Source organism: Abrus precatorius, unplaced genomic scaffold (genome assembly GCF_003935025.1).
Source record: "Abrus precatorius isolate BTA unplaced genomic scaffold, Abrus_2018 Scaffold4, whole genome shotgun sequence".
NCBI lineage: Eukaryota > Viridiplantae > Streptophyta > Magnoliopsida > Fabales > Fabaceae > Abrus > Abrus precatorius.
In genome coordinates, this window is record NW_020874384.1 from 21721717 (window position 1) to 21747914 (window position 26198).

Genomic DNA, 26198 nt, shown 5'->3' on the forward strand with positions numbered 1-26198 from the left:
TAAAATAGTTTTTTCTTTTTATGTTTCTACCTAACCAATTAACGAAGGTAAAATTAAAGGCTTGTTTGATTTAATTTTAATTTTTAATTTTTAAAAATTATATTTTAAAAAAAATTATATAAATATTTTGTAGAAAAAATAAAAATAATTTTTTTGATAATTTAGTTTCTAAAAATATTTTTTTGTTAAACTTTTGTTAATTTTAGAAAAAAAAATCCAAATAGTAATTCTGTTTTTCAGTTTTAAAAATAAAAAATAAAAAATTATTTTTTAAAAATAGTTTTTAAAACTTATATTAATAAACAAGTTTTTTATTTTTATTTTTAAAAATAAACAATTATATTTAAAAAGAAAAAATAAACAAGTATTTTTTATTATTTTCTCCTCTTAATCAAAGCAACCTAAACAAATGTTTGATTTTTAGTTGTTTCCTATTCTATTTTATTTCTTTTCATTTTACTTCTTTCTAACAAAGTATAAAAGTTTAATTAAATCTATTTTTTTTATTTAATATTACTTTCTTTCTCACATTTATTGTGCTTATATTTATAAAACTTAAAACTTTTTTATTTCTTCGTATAAACTATGTTCTAAAAGTAATAGTTGACAAAATAAAAATATAAAATATTTATTATAGTAACAATACAGAAGAGGGTCTTGTATATAATCCAAATTAAACAAAAAAAAGAAACATTTAATTTTATCAGGGTTTAATCTGTTTTGTTTTTCTTACATGAGTTTGATAGTATTAAGTGATATTCATATTACATAACAAGTGAGCTGCACAAGGAGCAAGTAAATTACTTGTATGTATCTGGGTGCAATGGTACGACAGTAAGAGAAGTGCACACAAAACGATGTTCAGTTCAGTATTTACATTTCACAATGGAGTGTGTATGTGGAACTAAGGACATGGAGGACGATCTGTGGTTGGAGTTTTTAAAATTAATTCTGAACTATTATAGAAATATTTATTATTAATAAAAAATATGATATTTTTTATTTTAAAATTTTATTGAACAATTTCTCTGTAATGCAAACAAAAATGTTAGTTAAAATAAATAAGAAAATGATAAATACACTCTAAATCCTAAAACTTAAACCAGAATCAATATACATAAATGAATTATATTATTTGAGGACTAATGCATATGCATTCGAGGAACACACATTGATAATTATGGCAATTTGAAAATCTGCATTCTATCTAACCCAACCAGCAAGCACACTTCCTATTTTATTTTTATTTTTTTTCTATTTGGCTCGCATTGATGTGCAGGAAAAATACAAAGAAAGAAAATGCAATTGCTTCACATGTATATTACAACCACTAATATTTCTCTCTCTCTCCTAACCTTCTTCTATTTAATGAAATAAACGTGTTACAATTCTTCAACAAGTACATAAATTTATTAGCATATCATAAGAACGAGAGTGTTTCTTGAATGAAAAAAAAAGAAGAAGACATTTTAATGTTGTGGACATAAATGAAATCAATATGATCGATGTAAATGCAATGTGTGTGTGTGAGAAAAAAATATACATAAAAGAAAAAAAATATGATGATAAAAAATGTTGGAATATAGACAAAAAAATTTCTTTTTCTTTTACTTGTTAATCCTCTTGAAAAAAATTTAGCATTTTGTAAGATTAAAAGAAATATGATCGATGTCAATACAGTGAGTGTGTGAGAGAAAAATATCAAATACCAAAACTTAACCACGTGTTTGGCGGGTTTCACAATGTGTGGAGACACCACCTCAATACCAAAACCAAAGGGTAATAATATTTCCTCGATCGACACTATAATTGAAGTTTTCAACTTAATTGCATTTTTCTGTAAGTGTCTCTTCTCTGCTTTAGGTTGCAATGGAAAAGGAAAATCCGGGTTCTGGAAGGTGTAGTGAATCAGAACGAAGCAAAGTGGGTGTCAAACTCTGCATTAATATAAAAGGAGAGGAGCACTGTGCAGCGATTGATTTGTTGTGTGTGTGTGTATGTATTGTAGGGTGCAATGGAATATCGTGGAAGATGTAGTGAAGCACAGCGAGTAGCCTCAATAAGTAGGCTCCGGCAAAAGAGGAAAGAACGATGGCTTGGTAACAAAGTTAGATATAGTGGACGTCAACAAGCTGCACTCAGGTCTCTTTAGTAACATACTACGTTTTGAATTGTAGGGTACATCGTGATAAGACCCAATTTATTTTGTCCAAAAAGCAAGATGGAGCTGCTAGCGCTTTGGATGCAATCCATGAGTACAAAAAACAATTGTGAAAATTGCTTGTTTGAATAGATGCACACATTATGGCATTAGTTCAAAATGCACTTAGAGCCTGAGCCCTATTGCCTCCAGTTTCATATTAGAGCCTGAGCCCTCACTAGTGTTTAAAGAAAATAAACTTACGACGTAAAGCACACCTTTTGCATACTTACGTTTTAAGCTTGTTAAGCAAGAAACTAGAATGAGTTTGATAAACTAGATTTGGTGCTATGACGCAGGAGACAGAATTGTCACCCGCGGGATAACTCTTACGGTAAAATAGAATGCAATTGCCTGTTTGCCAACGTGGTTTTGTTTCCTTTCATGTGAAAACTACATTTTCTTTTTATTCAAAATGCACACCTTTTTTTAAAATATTATGCTGTCTTTTTTCGTTTTCAGAAAGGTGTCTTTAACATTTCAACTATCATATAATGTTTTAATAAATTGAGAATAACATATTATATACTTTATAATATATTAGATTTCAGTGGCTTTAAATATTTGTCAAACATCATTGTATTTTTTTTTTTGCATAAGATATTTTTATTAAAAATATTAATTTTTATACAGTTCATCATACAATATATTATTGTAGTATATCTTATAGGAAATAATTTATACACTAAGTACTACAATCAAAAAGGTTTAAAAAAATTATAAATGATAGATTCATTTTTCAATGTGTAATGAACAAATTTTCATGTGATATCCTAATTGTTTAGGACTATAAGCTCTCAGTTAACTTTACAGCTATAGGCTCTTTCAGCTCATAGCCATGGTCTCATGAATTAGAAATACATAATCAGGAGTATATTAAAAAATGTGTTATTAGTATTTTCTTTTAAAAAAAATAATACCACCAAAATATACATACACGTTAAAAAAAATTGTTGGATATGATTATATATTATTTTCCCCTTCTCCTTTGGATACACCAGTGCATGTACCATTTACAGTGCAGGATGCATTTTTAAAAGGTTTCTAGTGATTTTTTTTTCTTATGTAGATTTGTTTAATCTTTAATCGGAAATCGCGTGGGTAATGAAGTGAGATTAACTCGAGTCAAGAGTAAATGATTAAGTAAAACATTCAACAAAGTGACAATAATAAGATCCAAATTATAGATCAAATTTGTTTAAGTCATTTTTAAGGTGACCAATCACTATTGAGGTTTGATATATAAATTAAGCGTACGTGATTGATAATACTTTCTGAAAATATTTTTTTAAAAAAATTAAAAAGTATTAAAAATAAGAAAAACCTCTCCAATATGAATTTATTATTCAAATAGTTGAATGACAACTAAAAAGAAAACATTCACCTAGATTTCCATGAAAATAAACCTTTCTAGTTATTTTGAATGTAATTTTTTTAATAAATTAAACACACGAAATCCATATTGAATTTGTCCAAACATGATTGATACTACTTAACATCACTGAAAAAAATAATTATTTCTCTAAATGAGACAACAGAACAAATATTCATTTATTTGGGTATTACATTTTATATTTTTAGAGTATCGCTTAATGTTTTTACTCCTTTAGAATTAAACTATGTCAATAATACATTTTTAACATGAATATTTTCAACATATTTTATTATTAGATCATTTATGTTAAAATTTAAGGCAGCATTTTAATTCTTATTAATAAATACAAATTAAATTTAAATTAGTGAAATATAAAATATTATTTGTTATCTTTTTCTCTAATTTAATTTTTTTTACAGTAATTTGTAGGAAGAATTTATAACTAGATGTGGGGGGTAATCCGATGGGATAGTTTATACATAGACGAGGGCACACAGACAGACAGAAAGGGTAAGGTTTCGTTAGTTTAGAGCATTTCAGTCTTATCGTCTCGCTCTGATCTCAATTTGGCATTGCAAACATGGCTGTTTCCGCCATCACGGGACCAAGGCTTACACTTGGAACATCCCTTTCCACTCCCAAACGACCTCGAGCTCCTTCGATCACAATGGCCGTATCCGTTGACAAGAAGTCCGACATAAATCTCACTCTTCGCAAGTCCGAGGAAGCTTTCGCTGCTGCCAAGGAATTGATGCCTGGAGGGGTGAATTCCCCAGTTCGTGCCTTCAAATCTGTAGGTGGCCAACCAATTGTGATCGATTCGGTGAAAGGGTCTCATATGTGGGACATTGACGGCAACGAGTATATTGACTACGTGGGTTCCTGGGGTCCTGCAATTATTGGTCACGCCGATGATCAGGTTCCCTTCGTTTTCTCTGTTGCAAATGGAAATCATTTATTTATTTGTTTATTAATTAATTTAATTTATTTTGTTGAAATTGCAGGTGCTTGCAGCTCTTGCTGAAACGATGAAGAAAGGAACAAGCTTTGGAGCACCCTGTTTGCTGGAAAACACTTTGGCGGAACTGGTTATCTCTGCGGTTCCCAGCATTGAAATGGTTAGGTTCGTTAATTCGGGAACTGAGGCCTGCATGGGTGCTCTTCGCTTGGCCCGTGCTTACACTGGCAAAGAGAAGATAATAAAGTTTGAGGGGTGTTACCATGGTCATGCCGATCCCTTTCTTGTTAAGGCTGGTAGTGGAGTTGCCACCTTAGGACTTCCTGATTCTCCTGGGGTTCCCAAAGCTGCTACTTATGAAACTCTCACCGCCTCTTATAATGATTCTTCTGCAGTTCAGAATCTTTTTGAGGCTAACAAGGGAGAGATTGCTGCAGTTTTCCTTGAACCTGTAGTTGGAAATGCTGGTTTCATAGTTCCTACACCTGATTTTCTTGGTTTCTTGAGAAAAATCACCAAGGAGAACAATGCCCTTCTTGTGTTTGATGAAGTCATGACTGGATTTCGTTTGTCATATGGAGGAGCTCAAGAATATTTTAGCATAACACCGGATTTAACGACTCTAGGGAAAATCATTGGTGGGGGTCTGCCAGTGGGTGCTTATGGAGGGAGGAGGGATATTATGGAGATGGTGGCGCCGGCTGGACCGATGTACCAGGCTGGGACCTTGAGTGGGAATCCTTTGGCCATGACTGCGGGCATACACACCCTGCAGCGAATTAAGGAGCCAGGAACTTACAAGTACTTGGACAAGATTACAGGGGAACTTGTTCAAGGTATCATTGAAGCTGGGAAGAGGGCAGGGCATGCAATCTGTGGTGGGCATATAAGTGGGATGTTTGGGTTTTTCTTCACAGAAGGACCTGTGTACAATTTTGCAGATGCCAAAAAGAGTGACACTGCCAAGTTTGCTAGGTTCTTCTGGGGAATGTTAGCAGAAGGTGTGTATTTGGCACCTTCGCAGTTTGAGGCTGGGTTCACCAGCTTGGCACATACTTCTGATGACATAAAAAAGACAATAGCCGCTGCAGAGAAGGTTTTCAGGGAGATCTGAATGTTAAAATTTTGTCTCGTTGCAAATGTAGCTTTTGAAAGGGAATGGTTTGTAGTTTTGTAGGTCAATTTAGATTATTGTGTTCTGGCAGCTGCTTTTGCTATACAACCTGTATCATTTTCGCATCTGATCCTGTATCTACTCAGTGTATTATTTAGCTTAAGCTATTAGTCTCTTGAATTTGAAGCATGTAAGCATTTGAATTCATTGTTTTACTCTTAATATTCTTGTTTCTACATGTTATCTTTCTCATGCATTATATATCAATATACACTACCACTTTGACTTTGCGGGGGAGGGGGTTCGATAACGAGAATGATCTACTGTGCTAGATATAAATTAAAGATATATTTAGCATATTAAACTCAGTTTTGAGTTCTTTGGGACTCAATATTGACATTACTTGGGAAACCTGGATGAACTCACTTTTTTATTGGATGGTTTGCACTGTTGAATATGGTGGACGTATCATAAATAGTAAAAGCAAGCGGATAGGATGATCAATATTATCAATATGCTTGTAGATAAAATTGGACCAAGTTTTATGAACCTCATAACGAGTGCATTCGGGTTCATCATTGAATGTCTATGCACCATATTCCAGGTACTCATTAAGTTAAATGTTCGTTGTAAACTCTAGTCCATTTTACTTATTTTTCTGCTAAATGATGGTGAGTTAATAATAAATTTTCCGGAGGGTTTTTCAGAAAGGCCAACTAGTCTGAAGGCGCAAGCAGGTACGGATTATCTTGCCGGTTTCTCGCAGCGAGAAAAGTTATACTGTTCTAGGACTTTCTGACATGATAAATTGCATTGCGTTTTTCTTTTCCCCCTAAATTATGAATCAATATATTTCCGTTTCTGTATTCTTTGGGTTCCTATTCCAACATAATTTTCACTGCTAGCACACTTAACTTTTCCCATGCATATCAGAAACCAAACAAAATGATGAAGCAAAGCAAGAAAGATAGGGAAAACTCTAGACATATGTTGAACCTCTGATGATACTCTTATATACCAGTCACACAATTGTTAAATTACGACTTCGAATGTATCACAACCTTCGCAAGAAATGTATAATGCAGTTAAATTGAATTTTGTCTTAATACAAAATTTGGGTTTCAATTTGCAGCCTCTGTCAAGATGCTCTATATGGACTTCAGCCAGCCGGTCTCGCAAAAAGCCCAAAGACAGCTGAAATCTCAGAAGATTAAGCTTATGATTAGTAGCTAAAAATGTCTGATAGCATCAACAGTAGATATGACTATTGGCTGGTCTATATGTTAATTTAAATTTGTATAAATTATTCAAAAATAATTTCCTATTCATTAACTAAAATATCCTTCTCAAATAAAAAAGAAAAACGCATCCGATAAAACAGAACAATCAACAGCAACGGAGAAAATGAATCATCATTATAACGTTGGACACCCCAAGTTTGAATATCCGAGTTTCCCAGATAAGAAAAAAAATATCTCCAGATATTTTCCTAGACTATAAAGCAATTTTTGTTTTATGTAGCAAACAAACAGGAAATTTCTTTAAACAGATGCAACGTACCGTCATTCCTTTTAAAAAAAACTATTGAGTTACCCACACTAGTTGCCACACAGGCAACTTTGTTATGAGCTATGTAAATTCCCCTTTGGCCTTACTCATATTTCTCATGTGGGAGTCTAGCATAGGTAAGCCAATGGTAGAACACAGCTACAATTTGGGATTAAACATAACACACTAATTGAATAAATAATTACAGATCTCAGAGTTTGAACATCTCCTACTGAGAATAGCTCTGTCCAAAGAACTTCCAATACACACACCTACAACAACAGTCAAGCCTTATCCCACCAAATGGGTTGGCATATTCTACAACAACAACCAAGTCTTATCCAACTACATTACTACACACCTAAACTGTTTATTTTCTTACAGTGCATATCATAGAGGAAAATTACATAACTGCTCCTACAAAACCTAATAGCTATCTACAATAAATTTCTTTAAACAGATGCAACGTACCGTCATTCCTAACAGTAATAATTAATTTCTAATAGTAATTATCAATTCCTATCAGCCTAACAGTATGTTTTGCTAAATTTGGGTCATAAATGGTTTCAAAAAGTATGCTAGTTTATATGCATAGAAGTTAGATCCTGAAGAATAATGTCTATTTTAATCTGACATCCAAGAGTAAAAACAAGTAGAAATCCACAGAATCTAAAATAAACTTGAATAATTCATAGCAATGCATTGAACTGCTGCTATAGAGCCAGGATACTCAAATATATAACCTAGTTGTGTCTTAATGTTTAGACAAGCTAAAAAAAAAAAAAACACACCTTGTTACCCTCCAAAAGCAAGTAAATCAGGAGTGATGGGGAAGGGAGGAAACATAAGTAGTACCTCGTCAGCTTTGTTTAGTCGAAGTTCACATCGAGTGCAGTATATAAGATGGTGGGTGTCTTTAAGCTCTCCTTGCTTACAAATAGGACACCAAATCTCTTCCTTATGGGCCTATCATCATAATCGATAATCAAAATCAGATAGTGCCCATAACTATATCAAAATATAAGAGAAAGAGGGAAAAGTGTTATGTTTTGAACCACAAACCTTATCTCCGTTTAGCTGCATGTGCTCATAGACTGCACGAGCCAAATACTCATCCACTTCATTTTCCCAAGCCTCAATGTCACTTTCTAAATCTGCATATAATATGATATATGTAAAAATTGAGAGAGTGAGGGATCGAGTAGGGCCTTGCATAACATACCCTGTAGGGGTGGTTGGGATTTGAGATCTTCATAAAATATCCTTTGCATTTCTAAGAGTATGTCTTGGCATTCAACCTCGTAAGTAGTGTGAGGACCTTCGTACTCTTCCCATAACACGTCATCGCCGTTGATTTTGTCGAATTCATCGGATACGATGTCTTCGAATGCAGATGTAACGATATGGTGTTCCTTTTGACGTTGGTTGCATCTCAATTTCCAGAGCAAGCGGTTTCTATCCTCTCGCACCCTTTTGTAGCAATTCTCCCTCAACTGCCAATTCAATTATGATGCTAAAATTCGAAACAAAAAACAAAGAAAAAAGAAAATAGTTGATTGCTTGGAAGAATAACCTTTTGCTTCCAGATTTGGGGTTTGTTCCATTGAGAATCAGATTTTAAAGATGAACGCGTTGCACTTCCGTTCTGCTTCTCCCTCGAGGCTCCACCTTCCTCCATTCTCGCCTCTACCGCTGTGACTCGCAACTCGTAACTCTTCTGTCCCAAGCTGCTTCGTTTTAACTTTTATTATTTGTAAAGCATAGGAAATATAAAAATAGTGATAAAGATTTGTTTTATTATTACAAGGAAGTTAATAATCTCTATATTCTTTTATTATAACAATAACTAGATACATAAATAATAAAATTATCAATTTAAAATTTAAATCATCCATCTCTCTTATTTTCTGTTCACTAGAAGGTAGAGCAACTTCATATCAATTCTATTTCATTAATTTTTTAATGTGTATTTAGCAATATATACTAAAAATTTATAAATAATAAAGTTTATAAAAAAATATTACATGTATATTCTTATTGGGTATCGTTAAGTGTATATTAACAACTTATTTTTTTACGGTTCAAGTAGTAAAAACTAAAAAGATAGTGTAATTTTTATTTTAATTAATAAAAAAATTACATTTTGATGCATTATTTTAATGTGACATGTCAACTAGACAAATAAGTATGAGTGTTAGATTAATTATAATATAAAAACAATTCATAGATATTATACAAAATATATTATTAATATATTTAAATTAAATTTATTAATAAAATTTTGATTCTAATTTATTATTAATTAATTAGAATGCATAATAATATAATTTTAAATTAATTATTAAAAAATAATTTTTCTCAATATAATATAATATAATAATTCATAATCAAATATACTCTAATTTTAATTTTAACATGCACTCGTAAAAAATTAGAATTTGTTTGTTTTTTAAAATAATTTTTTTAAAAAAATTCATAAAAATTATTTATTAACAATTTTTTTATTTCTTAAATAAATTTTTAAAACATTTTTAAAATTAAAGAAAGAAGAAACAAATCCTTAAAAATTATAACAATATTGTCTCAAATTTAAAAAGCAATTTTATTGATTTCTTATTCATCTTTCCATCTTTATTAATTCTATTGTAGGTATTCTATTATCAATGATGAATCTATTTAATACTTGAAATTTTATTTAATAGACGATAATATTTTAAAAATTTAAAGAAATCATTTATACATATTAAACTAAAATAAGAAGTGTCTTTTTCTCAAACGGCTAAAAGAATACTTATGTGATACATTAAAGTTACGAATACCAAATTAAATAACAAGATATTAAATATTTTTTATTTGTAAAAGATACAAGAATCAAGTTTTTTTTTTTTTTTATCATTTATCTAGCTTAAAGTTAAGAACTTCAATTTATACAATAAATTATTAACTAGTTTTTATAGAAAAAATCAATATTCAAGATATATATTAGTGAAATTTATTATTCGATCTGGGAAAAGATAATTTATATAACCCAGTCTTTAAAAGTAAAAGTAAGCAAATTTATTACCTTTTATATTCAATTATAATAGTTCTTTTAACTATAAAATTTTAACTACTTAATATAGTTAAATTCATAATTAATACTTTTATTATACTAATAAAAAATGTATTCTGTTCAAAATTTTAAAGTCATACGATATATTTATATATTTTTATTAAAAAATTATTTAAATTTAATAATATTTATGTATATTAAATAATAAAATTACTAATATAAAACTGTAAATGTACATTATAGATTATTTTCATCCATCCTTGTTATTTCTAAATTTGAAAGGATTTTTTTCAAACAAGAAAAGAAAATTTCCTTTTCATTAAAGATCTTGAAACAAAATATGTATTTAAGATATTAAAAAAAAAAACAGAGTAACAAGGATCATTTCGGAAATCAAATTTCCGAGTGAATTTTAGATCAAATAACGTGCTTAATGTGGGCCGACCCGACCCGGTTATGCCTTAATTGATTGTTTTATTAATGAATATAAGTTTATGGTAAAGTGAATGTACTTTCTCTCTCTTTCAATTGTTTGTTCCTCTGACTCAACTCTCTCTCTCTCTCTCTCTCCCTCCAAGAAGAAGAAGGAGAAGAAATTGTTAGAGAGAGATGCTAGAAAACCTTCCGCCAGCTCCGGCAACGGAATCGGCCACAGTGGTGAAGCGCTATGCTCCTCCCAACCAGAGGTGTTGCATATTTATTATATTACCCATTTCTTCTTTCTCTCTTTCTTTCTCAATTCTTAATCTTTCCCATTTTTTCTTCTGCAGGAACCGTTCTACCAATAGGCGCAAGTCATCTGGTCAGTTCATTCTTTATTCTCTTCATCTGTTGGTTAAAGATTCATCTTTATTTTCTTTTAGACGTCTGAATCTTGCTAATCAAAGTTCATTTACCCTGTCTTATTTGTTACTTACATTGAGAATCTTTTTCTTTTTTTTATAATGGGCACTTAGTCATGTTAAAAAAACGCGGTCCCTTTTTGGTTCATGAATGGTAGTGTTTGCGCTTTATTTTTTTTATATGCTTTTGAAGTTGAGCCACGAGTTTGATGTTAATCTTCCTCTGAAACAAAAGGTAAAAACTTAAAAATGTTCAGTACCATTGTGGTTGCTCTTGGCTCCGAGTCAAATATTAAAACTTAAAAACCTATTATTACCAGCATCTGTGAACACCAAATGAACGTAGTAGCATATCACACAATGACAAAATCCCGTGCCTGAAATCCTTCGGAACGAAAATGGTGCTAGGAATCATCAAAGAATTTGGCTACAGACAACGATGTTAAATAAATATTAAATAATTTAAACTTTACTGATTAAATCTACTCTTGATTTTACCATTTTAGTTTAATGTATAGTTTTATTGAAAATTGATTCCTTCAATTCAAACTTTCGCTATTGTTTTTCTTTCAATATCTTATCTCATTATTTTGTACTCATATTGAAAATTATATGTGAAGGTTTTAGAACTTTATGAAATCAAAAGCTTGGGAAGTTGTGTGAAACAAATATTCTTTTAAATATGATTTGCACACAATATAATGAAGTTAGTTTTTTACACCTTACATATGCTATAATAAAGTTTAGTTTTACAAACCTTGCATATGGGTGAAGTTCTATGGGGTTTATACAACTTGAAGAAACAAGCCAAGTTTAATACTTGTTTAGATGTTCTGAACTTTGCTTTATATATCTTAAATTTACAGCGTTTCTCAAATATGGCACATTTTTCTGCCAGTTTGTTTTTTATTTGATTTGTTTATAATTTCTAGATGTTGGTTGGTTTCTATCAAATTTTGTAGATCGACTTGATCGAACAAACAGTGTTGGGAGTGATTTAGAAAAGAATCAAGCTGCTTCTCCAAGAAGTGTTCACATTCCAGATCATGGAGATGCTGGCAGCAGTAATCTTCTTAATGAGAATCACAATTCAAGATTTGTAGCTTTAGAAGGGTGTAGTTGCAGTGCAGCTGCCCAGCTTCTTAATGATCGTAAGTATCCCCCTACTTTTTCTTCAGAGGACATGGATACATTGAGCTATTACATATTATTTCTCTCTTATGATTTCTAGGTTTTCTTTTTAGAACATTTGTGAGTGTGTACTGTGACCAATGACAATGACCTTCAATTGGTAAACATGGGATTGACATATGCAGATTTTTGGGGCATATGGATCATAGTGTTTTCTTTCAGTTTGTTGGTGAAATGGGGATGCCTAATGCCAACATTTAGTTTTATGTAATATGGTTTATGCTCAATCATTCTTGTTGGATTCCAAAAATATTTGTCTGCATCTAATTGAGTTAGTTTCTGTTAGATCCCCAATAATAGGTTGGGCGATTATGGTTGAGAGCAGTTAGTGAATAATTAAATGTAAGACTGTCAGTGGCAGTTAGGCCAACGAAATAGGAAAAACAATATAAAAAAGAGAAGCTAAAGGGAGTAGGGAGGATATTTTGTATTGTGAAGAAAGTGCGAGCAGGAGCCCTAGGTCTCTCAGAAACCATGAGTACAGTGAGAAGAGAATTCAGACCCTTGTATACACTACTTCTTTGAACAAGTATCACCTTGATACCATCTGAGAGACACTCTTTGGTCATCTTGTTGAGAATTATTGTTATTATTCTTGTACGGCTATGTTTCCTAATTACCTTTAGTTAGGCAGACTTCTCTAAGTGCAGCTTTGATATAATTTAGGAAAGCAGCAGTAGGGATTAGTCTATATTATATAGACACCTTTGTATAGAATGGTCATTCAGAACCTTTCATGTTGGTATCAGCATTTTCAGGATCTTACTTGCAAGTTGGGAATGATTAGATATTCATTCATCAGCTTGAGGGATAGTGTCCAGAATCATTGTTGTTATTATTATAGCTACATTCCTTTTATTAGGCACATCTATATAGCTGTAACATTGATATAATTTAAGAAAGTAGCTATAGGGATTAATCTATATATTATGTAAATTACTTTGTGCAGAATATTCATTCAGAAATATCCTTTCAAGTTTTCTATTCTGTTCTTGACCAGTCTCAGTTTCCTCAACAGATGATTACCATTTTCAAGTCCCAAGTCTAAAGAAAAAGAATATCAACGGTGTCAGAAGTTGTTTTGCTTATTATGAAATTATGCTTTGCATTATCTCTCAGTGTACATGGTTCCATACCTTTTGTTTCATTATAGATTTTATTGTCTTTCAATATTTTAACTATTCAGCTCTGTACTGCACTGCACAACACAATTTAAATTTATTGAATTACAGAGAGAAAGGGATGGGTGGGTGAGGCAAGAGTTCATTTACTTGTAAGTCCATTATGTTATGTCCATATCGTTGGTTAACATCACCTGCTATCTCTGTTGGCCATAAATTTCTGTTTTCAGGTTGGACAGCTGCAATACAGTCCTACAATAATCCGAAAGATTCATCTGGTTAGTGTGCAACCATCAAAGAAGACATCTTTTCCACATTATGAATTATTGCCATTTTGTTTATAGTATTTGTTATCATGAAACTTGTTTTGTATTTCTAAGACCTTCTTGTGAGTTGAGTTGAATTCATCAGTGAAACCATGACATGATTCAGACTGACTACTTTACTACACCAAATAATTTTGCATTTTTAGCTGGTAGTTTCTTTTGAGTGCAATTGCATTTATAATAACTAAACTACAATGGTAAGCTAAGAAAGAAACAAATATTTTTAAGTTTTAACTTGATTATAAGCTGGAAACTGGCCAAGTTTATTTGACTTGATGACTTTTCTTCCTTCTGATAATTGTTCTATCATATAACCAAAGATCTTATTCATGTAGTTAATATGCATAATCTTGTGATTTTGAAGGATCTAATTGAAGTTATTGTTAATTTGAAATTGGATACTCTTTTGTCTTCCATGAGTAATTGGTGATTAGATATGTTAGGAGTGGTCTATTGTTTAATTGAGATGCTTATGATAGTTATGGTGACTCTATTCAAGTAACTAAAAGATGTTGTTCTTACCTTATACTCTAGCAATTAGTGTTTAATGGTTACTATTTTCAATGGATCTGCATCTCAACCACATGCAGTGTCAGTAATTCAGTCCTTTACTCATCATTTATATCTACACTTAGTAGTCCTAGTGCCCTGATGTATTTCAAGCTGAGGACTCAAATGTAATTTATTGATATCATTATTCTTTCAGCGAAGCGTCATTCTTTGAGCAGTCGACTCTTAGTTTCTATATTGCTGATGGGATATCTTGTTTAACCAATTTTTTTCTCACTTAAGTGAACATCTATGGCATCGTATGGATAATTGATATCATGGATGACGGCCTTGGTAAATGCAAGTGATAATAAGTTGTGTGCTGCATATGAACTGTTAGGCATGTTCTGTATAGCTGGTACAAAGCCTGCTTTTTAATTTTTTACTACTTTCACATTTCAGAAAAGCCAGTTATGTATTCGGGTGGGACATCAGTATGGACTCAGTTCAGACTCCCTCATCAGGTAAGCTTTGCGTAATCTCCTTCTCATTATATTTTGATATCATATTTTCTTCTGAACTGCAAGTGCTTCCTCTTCTGTCTCACAGCAGGACTTCCTGGGAGAACTTCGTCGCCAAATGCACAATGCTAATCCTAGTTTCAGTTCGTGATGGCAGGCATGGATTATTTAATAAAGCCCTTGAATGAATGTGGATTTGCTGAATGCTTTACGAACACTTCGATGCTCAGCTAGCTGTTGTTGTGACAGTTATGTCAAACTCATTATAGTATGTATAACTGAAAATCAGATTCAGAGATTTAACCACGCCTGTGTATGTGTAAATTGGATGATGTCCATTCAGGATTCGTATTTAAAGATTAATTCTGTATGTTTGTGATGGTAGTTTTCGTAAATTATAGAGCCTGGATATGACAAGTATTTTTTAAAGAAACTGAAAAGCCGAAATTTATGATATTGTAATAAGTATTTTTCCTTAGTAGAGGTTGGCATTAATTCTCCCTAGATTAAACTGGTATCACATATATGTTTAATGTGTTTTGCATTCGAACGTTTTTTCATTGGGTTTCTGCTAAAACTTACTTCCTTTATTATTAGTAGTATACATTTGAATTCTCATTTTTGTATGAATAATTTTATGTGTTATATTTTCTTTTTGAAGTCAAATGACTTCTCTTATATTGAGTATTTAAACATTACTACATAAATCTAGTTTTATATTTTTAATTTTAATACATTATATTAAATTAAAGGTATCTGTTCTTATCAATTGAATTTAAAAAACTATTGTAATCTTAATTAATTTCAACTTAAACTTTGTCATACCAAATCTTGTATGGACATATTTAAAAGTAGTGCGTTAAGCACAGCCAATGAAATATTGATAGCACATTAAATAATAATAATAATAATAATAATAATAATAATAATAATAGTGCACTTAATTGAAATTTTATTTTATTTTTTTTATTCATTGGTAGAGGAAAGAGGGCATCGTGCTTGCTAGTTGAAGATGGGCTTGTTTTTGGTGGAGCCTGCTAGATGGTCGGAGGTCGTGGATTAGGAGCATTTATATAATATATTTTTCAGAATAGTTTTTTAATTTACATTTATATAAAAAAATTCAAATATTTATTTCATAAATATTTATTAAAATTATTAATTTAATTTTGATATTACTTAAATTTAAATGTTGGTGTAATACTTTGTAACTAAACAAAACAATGATTGATTGAGAAGATATAGAGGGGCAGTGTTGGGCTTGGGCTGAAATGAAACTTATCTTCACCGTTTTAGTGGAATAGAATTAGAATGTGTTTGTCCGTTGTAAGAACTACGGAGAAGCAATGGTGGTTGGGCAGGCTCTTCTTCCTCCTCTTCCTCCTTCAAACTTGCTCTTCAAACGCTATCCAAGACACCTCTCTTTCTCCGCGTCTGCTTCCACCAATCACGCGCAAGACACCGCCAGAACTAACAACGCTGATGAGGATTCTTCGTCGACGAAACTATCCTCAAGCTTTGGAAGACTAAAGGCGCAGAAAGTGAAAGCTCTGGTCCATAGAACCAAGGAGCAAAGGGAACACACATTACCGAAATCTTTGGAAGAAGATGACGAGCATAGAGCCACAAGAGCAAGACATTTGAGAGGATGGGATAGGGTTTCCAATTCTCAGCCACAAAGGGAACACACAAAATCATCCACTGACATTAACTTTTTCAGTCTCAAGTCATTTAAAGAAATAGGATGCAGTGACTTCATCATTCAATCCCTTCAAAAACTGCTCTACACGCGCCCTTCACACGTGCAGGCGATGGCATTTGGACGTGTTCTTAGGGGAAAGACTTGTGTCATAGCTGATCAGAGCGGTTCTGGGAAGACTTTAGCATATCTTGCACCAATCATTCAGCGTCTTAGAGTGGAAGAAATAGAAGGGCGTAGTAAATCCTCTTCGCAAGCTCCTACAGTGCTTATACTCGCACCCACCGCTGAGTTAGCTTCCCAGGTCTGTTAGTTATTCCCATCCCTTTCAGAGTGCTATTACTATAACTCTCTTCTCCATCTATTCCTTGCAGGTCTTAGATAATTGTCGATCCATGTCAAAATCTGGGGTTCCATTCAAATCTATGGTTGTCACTGGGGGCTTTCGACAAAAAACTCAACTCGAAAATTTACACCAGGGTGTCGATGTCTTAATAGCTACACCTGGCCGTTTTTTGTTCCTCATCAAGGAAGGCTTCTTACAGTTATCAAATTTAAGATGGTAAACCTTTCTCTCTTTTTTAATTAGTAACTTACTTCCATCGCAAATTTGAAAAAGTACTAGACTTACATGCCCTTTTATTCCTCACTGTGGATATGTTGTCCATTTAGGATGTTTTATTCATCCACGTCAATCGTGAAATTTATCTTAACGATAATTTGTTACAGTGCTGTGTTGGATGAGGTAGATATACTCTTTGGCGATGAGGATTTCGAAGTGGCTCTTCAATGCTTGATTAATTCTTCACCGGTTGACACACAATATTTATTTGTGACTGCAACTTTACCAAAAAATGTTTACAGCAAACTGGTTGAAGTGTTTCCTGATTGTGAAATGATCATGGGACCTGGTATGCACCGAATAAGTTCTCGCCTTGAAGAGGTCAGGTTTCATCTGTAACTTCATTTTCTTTCTATTTCAATTTTCTTGGATAGAAGATAGCTCGACTGAATACAAGAAAACACAATCCCTGTATTTGTGGATTCAGTATGAGAAACATAACTCCTTTTGCCTCCTACATGAGATTTAAATTGAATTATATTTTATTCTCAATCTTTATATACAGACTTTGTGCTGTACCATTGCATATGGGACTAAAGCTTGTAATAAATATAAAACTGGTATAGTACACCTGTAGGGTGCTGGGATATTTTGCCATGTACAAGGCTACAAGCACCACTAAAAAACAAATTAATATTTGCTTTATAAGTGGATTCTGTGCCATTCTTTTTTAGTCATCAGCTCTTGTGTTTGTAGGTGTGACTATTATATTCTCATTTGTTCAGATTCTAGTAGATTGCAGTGGAGAAGATGGACAAGAAAAATCTCCTGATACAGCGTTTTTAAACAAGAAAGCTGCTCTTCTGCATATTGCGGAGGAAAGTCCTGTCCCAAGAACAATTGTGTTCTGTAACAAAGTATTATGCTTTCTTACCTTTGAGGACTTATCTTTTATAATTTTCATTTTCATTGAGCAGTTTGTTCTGTTTATTTTGGTCTAATTCTCTAAAAAAAATTGCAGATTGAAACATGCAGAAAAGTTGAAAATTCATTAAAGCGTTTTGATAGAAAAGGAGCTCGCATACAAGTTCTCCCCTTCCATGCTGCCATGACACAAGAATCACGGCTTGCTAGTATGGAAGAGTTCACTCGTCCGCCATCAAAAGAAGTCTCCCAGTTTATGGTTTGCACTGACAGGTATTCATCTGCATTTTTGGCTTGGATTTCTTATGTTTTTATTTAACTTTGACTTGTTTGATAATTATCTGTTGCAAATTTTGGTAAATTTTGTGACAGGGCATCACGGGGAATTGACTTCGCAGGAGTGGATCATGTCATACTTTTTGACTTCCCACGTGATCCAAGTGAATATGTGAGGCGTGTTGGAAGAACAGCGAGAGGTGCCAAGGGTGAGGGGAAGGCATTTGTCTTTGTGGTTGGCAAACAAATATCCCTTGCTCGCAAGATAATGGAAAGAAATCGGAAAGGTCACCCACTACATGATGTGCCTTCTGCTTATTAGCTCATAAAGCACCACATTTGAGTTGGGTGCTCTCAACTCAGCTGCTTCACCACCATATTCAACAATCCATTGGTAGTTAAATTATATGTAACATATGCCCAGCCCAAGGTGGCTTGCGCCACTTGTACCGAAAGCAAGAACTACATTAGTTACCTAAAAATATATTCATTTTTATTTTTAAATGATATTTTTTCCATTTTTAAAAACAAGATTAATAATTTTAGTAGTCAATTTTGACATTTTTTATGTTCATTTTGCATTGACTCGACTTAACTAATTTCTTAACTTTTACTAATTACATTTTGTCAAATTAGGTTTTAGGTTTTTTTTTGTTATTATTATTATTTTATTCACTTCAGTTTTTAAGATTGGGTTTAAAATTAAAAAAAAATAATTTTAAAAATATATACAAAATATTTATTATATTAAATAATATAATTTTATTATTAGATATTTAAATTTAACTAATAACAAAATTATTATTATTATTGGTCTTGCTAAATTTAGAATACCGATTAAATAATTAAAAATAATAAATTGTATTGTGATTTAAACTGCATTAATATATATATATATATATATATAATTTTTTTTGACAAAAAAAATATTTTAATTTTTTATTTCTTTAAAGTCATTTCTTAGCATTTACTTATTACGTATTTTGTTCCTTTTGTTTGATTTAAACTTTTTCACTGAAGAAGCGAATGTGAGTTAAAGGCTGTAAACTTTGTTGGAGGAAAGAGAAGGCAGCGAGTGTCTAGTGGGGAACTAAATTTGATGTCATCTTGTTGGGAGGCTTATGACACAATTACGTAATTGTCGTAAGTCATTGTGTCAACATTTTATACGCAATTTAATAATTATTTTATTCCATTGAAACTTACGGACATTTTGAGTTTTTCAAGAACAACTAGTCCCAATATATTTAAAAATTAAAAATAGTATTAATATTAAAAAAAATTAAAGAGCTTTTAAAGTAAAATTTCTGTAAATTTCTTTTAAAATAAATTTTTAAAAGAAAAAACAAATTGATATCCATTCTTAAGTTTTTGTAAATTATAATAAAGTTACACATTAATGAAAAGTAAAACATTTATTAATATTGATTTTATGATTAATTATAAGTATATGAAAGTGATATATTTTCATTAAAAAATATATATATTACGTCTTTTATATTTTTAATATAATGATTTTTTAATGAAAATATTATTTTTGGATGTTTAAATTAATGATTATAATTATAAATTTACCTTTTTTTTTTAGAAAAATGCATTTCTTATTTTAAAGAAGTGGAGTTGATTAGGAATTTAGGATTAATATGCATGTTAAATTAAATTAATAATTAACATATATTCATTTCTGTACTTCAGAAATAAACCTACGGAAAGATCGTTGCTATTGCTAATGGTAAGGTGAGTAGATTGTCGCTGGTTGTGCTTGGAGTAGCCTCGACAGAGAAAGCAAAGCATCTTGAGTTGGGTTTTCTTCATCTTCTTCGCAATGGCGGTACCGACTTCCCTTGAATTTGCATTCCTTCTATTTTTGGCCTTTTCTTCTTCTAATTGCGATTAGTTGACTTTCTTCATCACTGTCGCGACGAAAATTCATAATTTGCTGCTACTGAAGCGATCTTGTTTTCCAGTTTACGTGCTTTATTGTTGAATTTAGTTAATGTTTTTCTTGATATTGAGATCGGAGGCATCAAATTAAGTAAGCTTTTCATTTTCCTGTAACAATCCGTTCTTTGCTTTAGAAGACCTTAAGCTTACTCAATGATTCACTGATTTTTTATTAGTTCTTGTTTTTTCAAGTAATTGATGGAGGAACGCCGGAGAGTTGGAGTGCCATTTGCTGAAATTGGGATATTTGTGTCTCATTATAGGCTGTGACTTTGGAGTCCTGCTACTGCTTGTCTTATAGTGACACTTTCTTTCTTGATGAATGAATGCAATGGTGGATTTCCACTCTACAGTTTTGAAGGGGTCAAAGTAGTTAGTTGCTCTATACAATATATTTATGGCATGATCATATTAAAATCATTGTTTTTGAAAAAGAGAGTATATTAGAAGCATGTATGATAGAAACAACAAAATACTTTTTTGTGCAAGTGAGATTGATGGCGTGGGAAAATTGCATTCCATGTTGGAACTTGGAGGAAGTGAGAGAGTGAATATGCATCGAAGATGCCCTGTTCACTCAAAGTAAATTACGGTGTGGTGGTTATCCATTGCTAGGTGCAAGCTGTAAAGCACAGGGGAAAGCTAGCAGGCTCTGGCTCAGTTCATTTAATACGAATTACTTGGCTCTGCTCATGTACTTCTCTGAGCCTATATAAACGAGCTTGCACTTAAACAAAAATCTTCTTGCAGATACTGATTTTACAGCTTCCTTTCCTTATGTCAGTCGTTTTATGATTTTTCTTTCTTTTTTACCCTTGATACTTAGAGCTGGACCTGTCAAATGATTAATTACAAACCGTGCTTTTATTTCTGTAGTCAAGTTTCTCAACCATCAAAGTTATTTTGAAATCCTTATTTGAGTGATTAACTTATTCATAATTATTCTTCAATGCAGATATGATTTATTTATTTTTGCTTTTGTAGAGTAAAAAAGTTAGGCAGTTTTTTTTTTTTTTAACTTTTTAAATAAATCTATAAATATATAAAATCAATATTAAAAATTAATTATAATTAAACATGGAACTTGTAGTTATGACTCATGATCTACTTTATAATATAAAATTTAAATATTCAATTTGTTCAGTTTGGAATCTTCATATTATACAAATTCTGAAACATTCTTTGCTTCAATTTTCTTCATTATTGTGTTGTAAATACGATCATTCTAAATGTTTTATGTATTTATTACACATTGGATTGTACCCTTGTATCTTGTTAATAAGGTTGTGGTTACTTATTCTTATTCCTTCCACTTCAGGTATTGCATAGAAATTGCTTCTTCCTTAGATAACAGTCTATGTTGACATGTTATCCATGGAGATTGATCTTGAGCTACCTATATGTGAGCACCAGAAGCTCAATACTGGATCCAACAGAAATGATGTTGCTAATACCGCATGTAGTATACATGTTGAGGAGCAAAGCATCAATCCTTCTTCAACGACTGAACACTATAAGGAAGTTTTAAGTGAAAATGCTTTCTGTTGCCTGGATCAGGTAGATTTGAATTCCAATCAAGTGGATGCTATTGATAAATTCCGCTTTAAAGAACCACAGAATGGCTTGGAATTTGAATCAAAGGAGGCTGCCTATTCTTTCTACAGAGAATATGCTCATTCAGTGGGATTTGGGATCACAATAAAAGCCAGTCGCCGCTCAAAAAAGTCGGGTAAATTTATTGATATTAAAATTGCCTGTTCCAGATTTGGAAGTAAGCGTGAGTCCGGTACAACTGTTAATCCACGACCATGTATAAAGACAGACTGTAAGGCTGGTATCCATATGAAGAAGAAGCTAGATGGTAACTGGATCATATACCATTTTGTAAAAGAGCACAATCATGAGATCTGTCCAGATGATTTTTTCAGGGGACGCAGCAAACAGACAAGTGATGTAACTTGTCAGAAGAAGGGTATGCAATTGGCACTAAATGAGGAAGATGTGCACGTGATGATTGAATATTTTGTGTCAATGCAGGGTGAAAATCCCAACTTCTTCCATGCAATAGACCTGGATCACAATAGACATTTGAGAAGTGTATTTTGGGTTGACTCAAAAGGCAGACTTGATTATCAATACTTTCATGATATTGTTTTGATTGACACATTTTACATGAAAAACAAATATAAAATTCCTTTTGTTCCTGTTGTGGGGGTCAACCATCACTTTCAGTACATTTTAATTGGATGTGCACTGGTTGGGGAGGAGACTGTTTCAGCTTTTACATGGTTAATGCGAACATGGCTCAAAGCAATGGGTAACCAACCACCAAAGGTGGTTATCACAGACCAAGAGAAATTCTTGAAAGAAGCTGTTGTAGAGGTGTTTCCAGACACACGTCATTGCTTCTGTCTATGGCATATTTTATGTAAAATCACCAAGAATTTGGATTATATTGTAAATGAAAATAACAATTTTATGGAAAATTTTGACAAATGTATTCATCATTCCTTTTCGGATGAGCAGTTTGGAAAGAGATGGTGGAAATTGATCAATAGATTTGAACTAAAGGATGATGAATGGGTTCAGTCATTGTATGAAGATCGTAAAAAGTGGGTACCCACATACATGCAAGATATTTCTTTGGCTGGATTGTCAACAACTGTAAGGTCAGAAAGTATATCATCGTCTTTTGACAAGTATATTTGTGTTGATTCTACCTTTAAGGAGTTTATTGAACAGTATAAAGTTTTCTCTTCAGACAGTTTTGACATGGAAACCAAAGCTGACTTTGAAACAAGACAAAAGCAACCAGCATTAAGATCTTTATTGCCTTTTGAGAAGCAGGTTTCTACAGTTTATACAGATGCCATATTTAGAAAATTTCAGTTGGAGATACTGGGAATGATGTCTTGTCATCTTGAGAAGGAAACAGAAGACATGGCATATGTAACATTTCTTGTTGATGATTTTGAGGAGCGGAAGAAATTTATTGTTTCTTGGAATGAAGCAGATTTGGATGTCTGTTGTTCTTGTCATTTATTTCAATACAAAGGTTTTCTATGTAGACATGCTATACTTGTCATTCAGAAGTCCGGCATGACCAACATTCCATCCCATTATATTTTGAAACGATGGACAAAAGATGCTAAGGCCAATCAATTTTCTGGTGACATAATTAGCAGGACTGCTAATCGAGTCCAACGTTTTAATGACCTTTGTAGGCGGGCTATTATATTAAGTGAAATTGGGTCTTTATCTGAAGATACTTATATTGTTGCATCTCATGCTTTGGAAGAAGTCTATAAGCATTGTGTGAATGCCAACAATTCTGCTAGAAGCACTTCAGATCCCCACAAGTTGGCCCTTAATGATTTTATTGATGTTGAAGAGAACTATGGTTGCCATAAGGCAAAGTCTACTAAGAAAAGGAAGTCATCTAATAAACAGGTTAGTTGATGATCACTAAACTGGTGTTGCTAGAGCTTGTTTTGACTTGTAAGTGGTGAGCATTCTTAAACAGATTTTTTATTTTACAGAAATTGTCTGATCCAGAAAGAATCAATATCAAGATGCCCGATGATTTCGAAAAGAGGGTTTGTTACTTGATATTCTGTTGGCCCTTGTCTTGCATGAATAAAGTTTTGAGCTCTTATATCGCTCATATTTTGTAGGATCTTCAGTGGTCTTTTATGTGCAGGAACAGAGAAATTCAAGAGGACAAAACTTTGATAATTGTCACATTTCTCAGCATGACACACAAACAGTGGTATGGGATATTTCTGAGCCCATGATTGATTAAGTTATCTAGTTACAGTACTTCAACAGTTACGGTGTTTATTGATTTTTTTTCTCCTTTATTTTCTATATTATTCCTTTGGGAACATAAGATAAGCCTTTGTTTTTACAGGACTTGGATTCTAGAGCTTCAACTCTTGATAGCTGTTATGAGGCAGAACAGAACATACTTGGAGACGTACTAGTCTTCACTGTACTTTTTCTTATAGTATGATAGTGTATAAACAAATTGTTGACTTGATTTTCGAACTTTTTAAAGGCACAGCTGAACCCAGTTTCTGTCATGCATGCTGGCTATTTTACCAGTCAACAGGCCATTCTGGGGCTGGTAGGGTACATGTCTCTCTCTCAAGCTCTTGTTTTGAAAAATGGTTATGGATCTCATATTTTGTTCTAATCTTCAGGGGCAATTGCATTCCATGTCAAACCGTGGGTCACATTATGGGATGCAGCACAGCATGCAAGGACTGGTAGCTGGTTATGGCTTATGTTTTAAAGCTATATGGCTTAATATTTTAGATCTATGATAATTTAGCTTCTGCTGGTCTTGTTTTTGCAGCAACACGGACAGCTTAATTTCAGAATGCCAACAGTGCAAGGGTGTTTTGACCTTCAAGATACTCTAGATGTTATGGTAAGCAGTTACATGACTTGGCTCTGTTCCACATTTTAGTTTGCAGTTTCTCTGCAAAGTAGATTCACGAGATATGATTTTTGCTTCAGGAACAACCTATTAGGGCCTCACAGTTCCCTGTTATTACATCAAAGCAACTAGATGTTGATAAATCACTTTCCTGATAGCCGGAAAAGTACTGTTTCTTTTTGTGTCAAATTATAACGTTATATGTATATAGAAAATATATATTGAAGTAATTAAGAAAGCCTTTGCTTGGGAAAGTAGGGGAAAATTGCGCTCTTGACAACAGGTTAATGCCAAAAATCTGAGAAAAAGATGGCTTCCACTCTGCACCTTCGTCTACCTAAAAGGCTTACACTCTGCTCGATCATAAAAAGCTTGAACGTAGTTTAGTTAGATCCGGGAGCGTACGAATTGCGCTGGCACCATTTAAAACAACCCTCACAAAGAAAAGAGGGTTACCACTCACTTCCTCCGCGGCTCTATGCCCAAAGCATCTAGTTGGGAAGGATTTTAATGGAGGTGTTCGAACTGCAACTGCACACTGGCTGAGGCATGTGCTACAAGCAATATCCGATTGGAAACCAGAAAGGAAGCAAACGGGGAAGGCATGCCAAGGATGTCTTACGTACAAATGGTACACTATCACTTCCTAGTTAGGCAAATCACTACAATTGCATCATAAAATTAGGAGAAATTAAGTGTAGTTTCTTATATTTTTAAGTGTTGTTTTACAGTCAAAATCAGAGTTTCCTTTTGATCAAAAGTCAACATTTAAAGTTGTTGGTTATCGAGGTGAATTTATTTTAACGGGAAAACAACACTAAAAATATTTAAGGAATGTACTAAGTTTTGTGCCATTGCATGAAGTAGAGTACCGAAGTACTGCAAGACCCAGCGAAGAGGTCCAGTTTGGTAAGTGGAGGACCCCTACCTCTGGACGGAAGAAGAGAAGAGGAGCAGCGACTGCAAATTCTTGCCTGATTGGATCGTAGATGGAAAAATTCCAAACTATGAATTGGGGAAAAACTTGTCTCTGATGACTTTTTATCCAAATCATGATTTAGAGGTTTCTAACTAGAATCTAAATATGTTGGGACTCCCTTGTGGCAAGATTATTGTGATTTTTCCTAAACGAATTTAACTTCATATGTGTTTGCTATTAGGGGTGTCCATAAATCAGCCAACCCTATAATACAAATCGATCCAAATTGAAAAACGATCCAAAATAATGTTTAACAAGTTCAATTTGATGAAATTTAACGTGGTTTGGTTCGGATAACATTTCGTACTGTGCTAATCCAATCATCTAAATATAAACTCAATTAATCTGATGAATACTACTTAGAGATTCTTAACACTTATTTTGAATTTAATTTAATTTTTATTTTAAACTGAGACTTGTTTTGAATTTGTATAAGAATATTGTGTAATTATGTTGAAATTATGTATCAAGAATTATTTCAATGACAAAAATAACATTTTTCTTATTTTTTATATATTTATTTTAGATTATTTATGGGACAATACTGAACCAACTTGTTCATGTATAGTTCGAATTTGTGAAAAAAATTTAAAAGTTCAAATCAAATCAAACTAATTTATTTTAAACAGTTTGAAT

The 26198-nt window shown here is 32.5% G+C and overlaps 5 protein-coding genes across 10 annotated transcripts; 4 read left to right on the forward strand and 1 right to left on the reverse strand.

Annotated features, from left to right (window-relative positions):
* Positions 1–4040: 4040 nt before the first annotated feature.
* Positions 4041–5951, forward strand: LOC113865857 (glutamate-1-semialdehyde 2,1-aminomutase, chloroplastic). The gene is made up of 2 exons (XM_027500634.1): positions 4041–4494; positions 4580–5951. The coding sequence occupies exons 1-2, from the start codon at positions 4156–4158 to the stop codon at positions 5645–5647; spliced, it is 1407 nt and encodes a 468-aa protein (XP_027356435.1). The 5' UTR covers positions 4041–4155; the 3' UTR covers positions 5648–5951.
* A 689-nt stretch (positions 5952–6640) lies between these two features.
* LOC113865858 lies at positions 6641–8912 on the reverse strand. Its single transcript, XM_027500635.1, has 5 exons — positions 8769–8912; positions 8418–8688; positions 8258–8349; positions 8051–8161; positions 6641–6841 (listed from the first exon to the last, which is right to left on the reverse strand). Exons 1-5 carry the CDS (start codon positions 8871–8873, stop codon positions 6680–6682), a joined length of 741 nt encoding a protein of 246 aa, XP_027356436.1. The 5' UTR covers positions 8874–8912; the 3' UTR covers positions 6641–6679.
* A 1853-nt stretch (positions 8913–10765) lies between these two features.
* On the forward strand, positions 10766–15234 carry LOC113865860. 3 transcript variants are annotated; one of them, XM_027500637.1, is made up of 6 exons: positions 10766–10933; positions 11018–11049; positions 12052–12240; positions 13632–13679; positions 14679–14740; positions 14826–15234. In XM_027500637.1, exons 1-6 carry the CDS (start codon positions 10857–10859, stop codon positions 14886–14888), a joined length of 471 nt encoding a protein of 156 aa, XP_027356438.1. In that variant the 5' UTR covers positions 10766–10856; the 3' UTR covers positions 14889–15234. The 3 variants fall into 3 exon arrangements, with proteins under 3 accessions (XP_027356438.1, XP_027356439.1, XP_027356437.1); XM_027500638.1 differs by having other exon boundaries at positions 14829–15211; XM_027500636.1 differs by having other exon boundaries at positions 14679–14754; positions 14798–15146.
* A 763-nt stretch (positions 15235–15997) lies between these two features.
* LOC113865856 (DEAD-box ATP-dependent RNA helicase 50) lies at positions 15998–18777 on the forward strand. Its single transcript, XM_027500633.1, has 6 exons — positions 15998–16740; positions 16811–16998; positions 17166–17379; positions 17784–17915; positions 18020–18195; positions 18295–18777. Exons 1-6 carry the CDS (start codon positions 16084–16086, stop codon positions 18518–18520), a joined length of 1593 nt encoding a protein of 530 aa, XP_027356434.1. The 5' UTR covers positions 15998–16083; the 3' UTR covers positions 18521–18777.
* Positions 18778–19903: 1126 nt separating this feature from the next.
* LOC113865855 (protein FAR1-RELATED SEQUENCE 2) lies at positions 19904–25736 on the forward strand. Of its 4 annotated transcripts, XM_027500632.1 has the most exons (11): positions 19904–20029; positions 20335–20511; positions 20758–20836; positions 21461–23592; positions 23682–23738; positions 23849–23911; positions 24053–24118; positions 24206–24268; positions 24345–24410; positions 24500–24574; positions 24664–25499. In XM_027500632.1, exons 4-11 carry the CDS (start codon positions 21508–21510, stop codon positions 24736–24738), a joined length of 2550 nt encoding a protein of 849 aa, XP_027356433.1. In that variant the 5' UTR covers positions 19904–20029; positions 20335–20511; positions 20758–20836; positions 21461–21507; the 3' UTR covers positions 24739–25499. The 4 variants fall into 4 exon arrangements, 3 of the variants coding, with proteins under 3 accessions (XP_027356433.1, XP_027356432.1, XP_027356431.1); XR_003505013.1 differs by lacking the exons at positions 20335–20511; positions 20758–20836 and having other exon boundaries at positions 23843–23911; positions 24664–25214; positions 25451–25736; XM_027500631.1 differs by having other exon boundaries at positions 19904–20233; positions 20335–20836; positions 23843–23911; positions 24200–24268.
* The last annotated feature ends 462 nt before the right edge of the window (positions 25737–26198 follow it).

What these genes read in the sequence shown, in the direction of transcription:
- LOC113865857 (XM_027500634.1), top strand. Translation starts at nt 4,156, where the DNA reads ATGGCTGTTTCCGCCATCACGGGACCAAGGCTTACACTTGGAACATCC. An exon ending in TTGGTCACGCCGATGATCAG is followed by an intron (nt 4,495 to 4,579) that starts GTTCCCTTCGTT and finishes TTGAAATTGCAG; the next exon opens with GTGCTTGCAGCTCTTGCTGA.
- LOC113865858 (XM_027500635.1), bottom strand. Translation starts at nt 8,873, where the DNA reads ATGGAGGAAGGTGGAGCCTCGAGGGAGAAGCAGAACGGAAGTGCAACG. An exon ending in CCCAAATCTGGAAGCAAAAG is followed by an intron (nt 8,689 to 8,768) that starts GTTATTCTTCCA and finishes TTGAATTGGCAG; the next exon opens with TTGAGGGAGAATTGCTACAA. An exon ending in TGCAGCTAAACGGAGATAAG is followed by an intron (nt 8,162 to 8,257) that starts GTTTGTGGTTCA and finishes TTATGATGATAG; the next exon opens with GCCCATAAGGAAGAGATTTG.
- LOC113865860 (XM_027500636.1), top strand. Translation starts at nt 10,857, where the DNA reads ATGCTAGAAAACCTTCCGCCAGCTCCGGCAACGGAATCGGCCACAGTG. An exon ending in TAATCCGAAAGATTCATCTG is followed by an intron (nt 13,680 to 14,678) that starts GTTAGTGTGCAA and finishes TTCACATTTCAG; the next exon opens with AAAAGCCAGTTATGTATTCG. An exon ending in CATCAGGTAAGCTTTGCGTA is followed by an intron (nt 14,755 to 14,797) that starts ATCTCCTTCTCA and finishes TTTCTTCTGAAC; the next exon opens with TGCAAGTGCTTCCTCTTCTG.
- LOC113865856 (XM_027500633.1), top strand. Translation starts at nt 16,084, where the DNA reads ATGGTGGTTGGGCAGGCTCTTCTTCCTCCTCTTCCTCCTTCAAACTTG. An exon ending in CAGTTATCAAATTTAAGATG is followed by an intron (nt 16,999 to 17,165) that starts GTAAACCTTTCT and finishes AATTTGTTACAG; the next exon opens with TGCTGTGTTGGATGAGGTAG. An exon ending in TAAGTTCTCGCCTTGAAGAG is followed by an intron (nt 17,380 to 17,783) that starts GTCAGGTTTCAT and finishes TCATTTGTTCAG; the next exon opens with ATTCTAGTAGATTGCAGTGG.
- LOC113865855 (XM_027500630.1), top strand. Translation starts at nt 21,508, where the DNA reads ATGTTATCCATGGAGATTGATCTTGAGCTACCTATATGTGAGCACCAG. An exon ending in GGAAGTCATCTAATAAACAG is followed by an intron (nt 23,593 to 23,681) that starts GTTAGTTGATGA and finishes TTTATTTTACAG; the next exon opens with AAATTGTCTGATCCAGAAAG. An exon ending in AGCACAGCATGCAAGGACTG is followed by an intron (nt 24,411 to 24,499) that starts GTAGCTGGTTAT and finishes TTGTTTTTGCAG; the next exon opens with CAACACGGACAGCTTAATTT.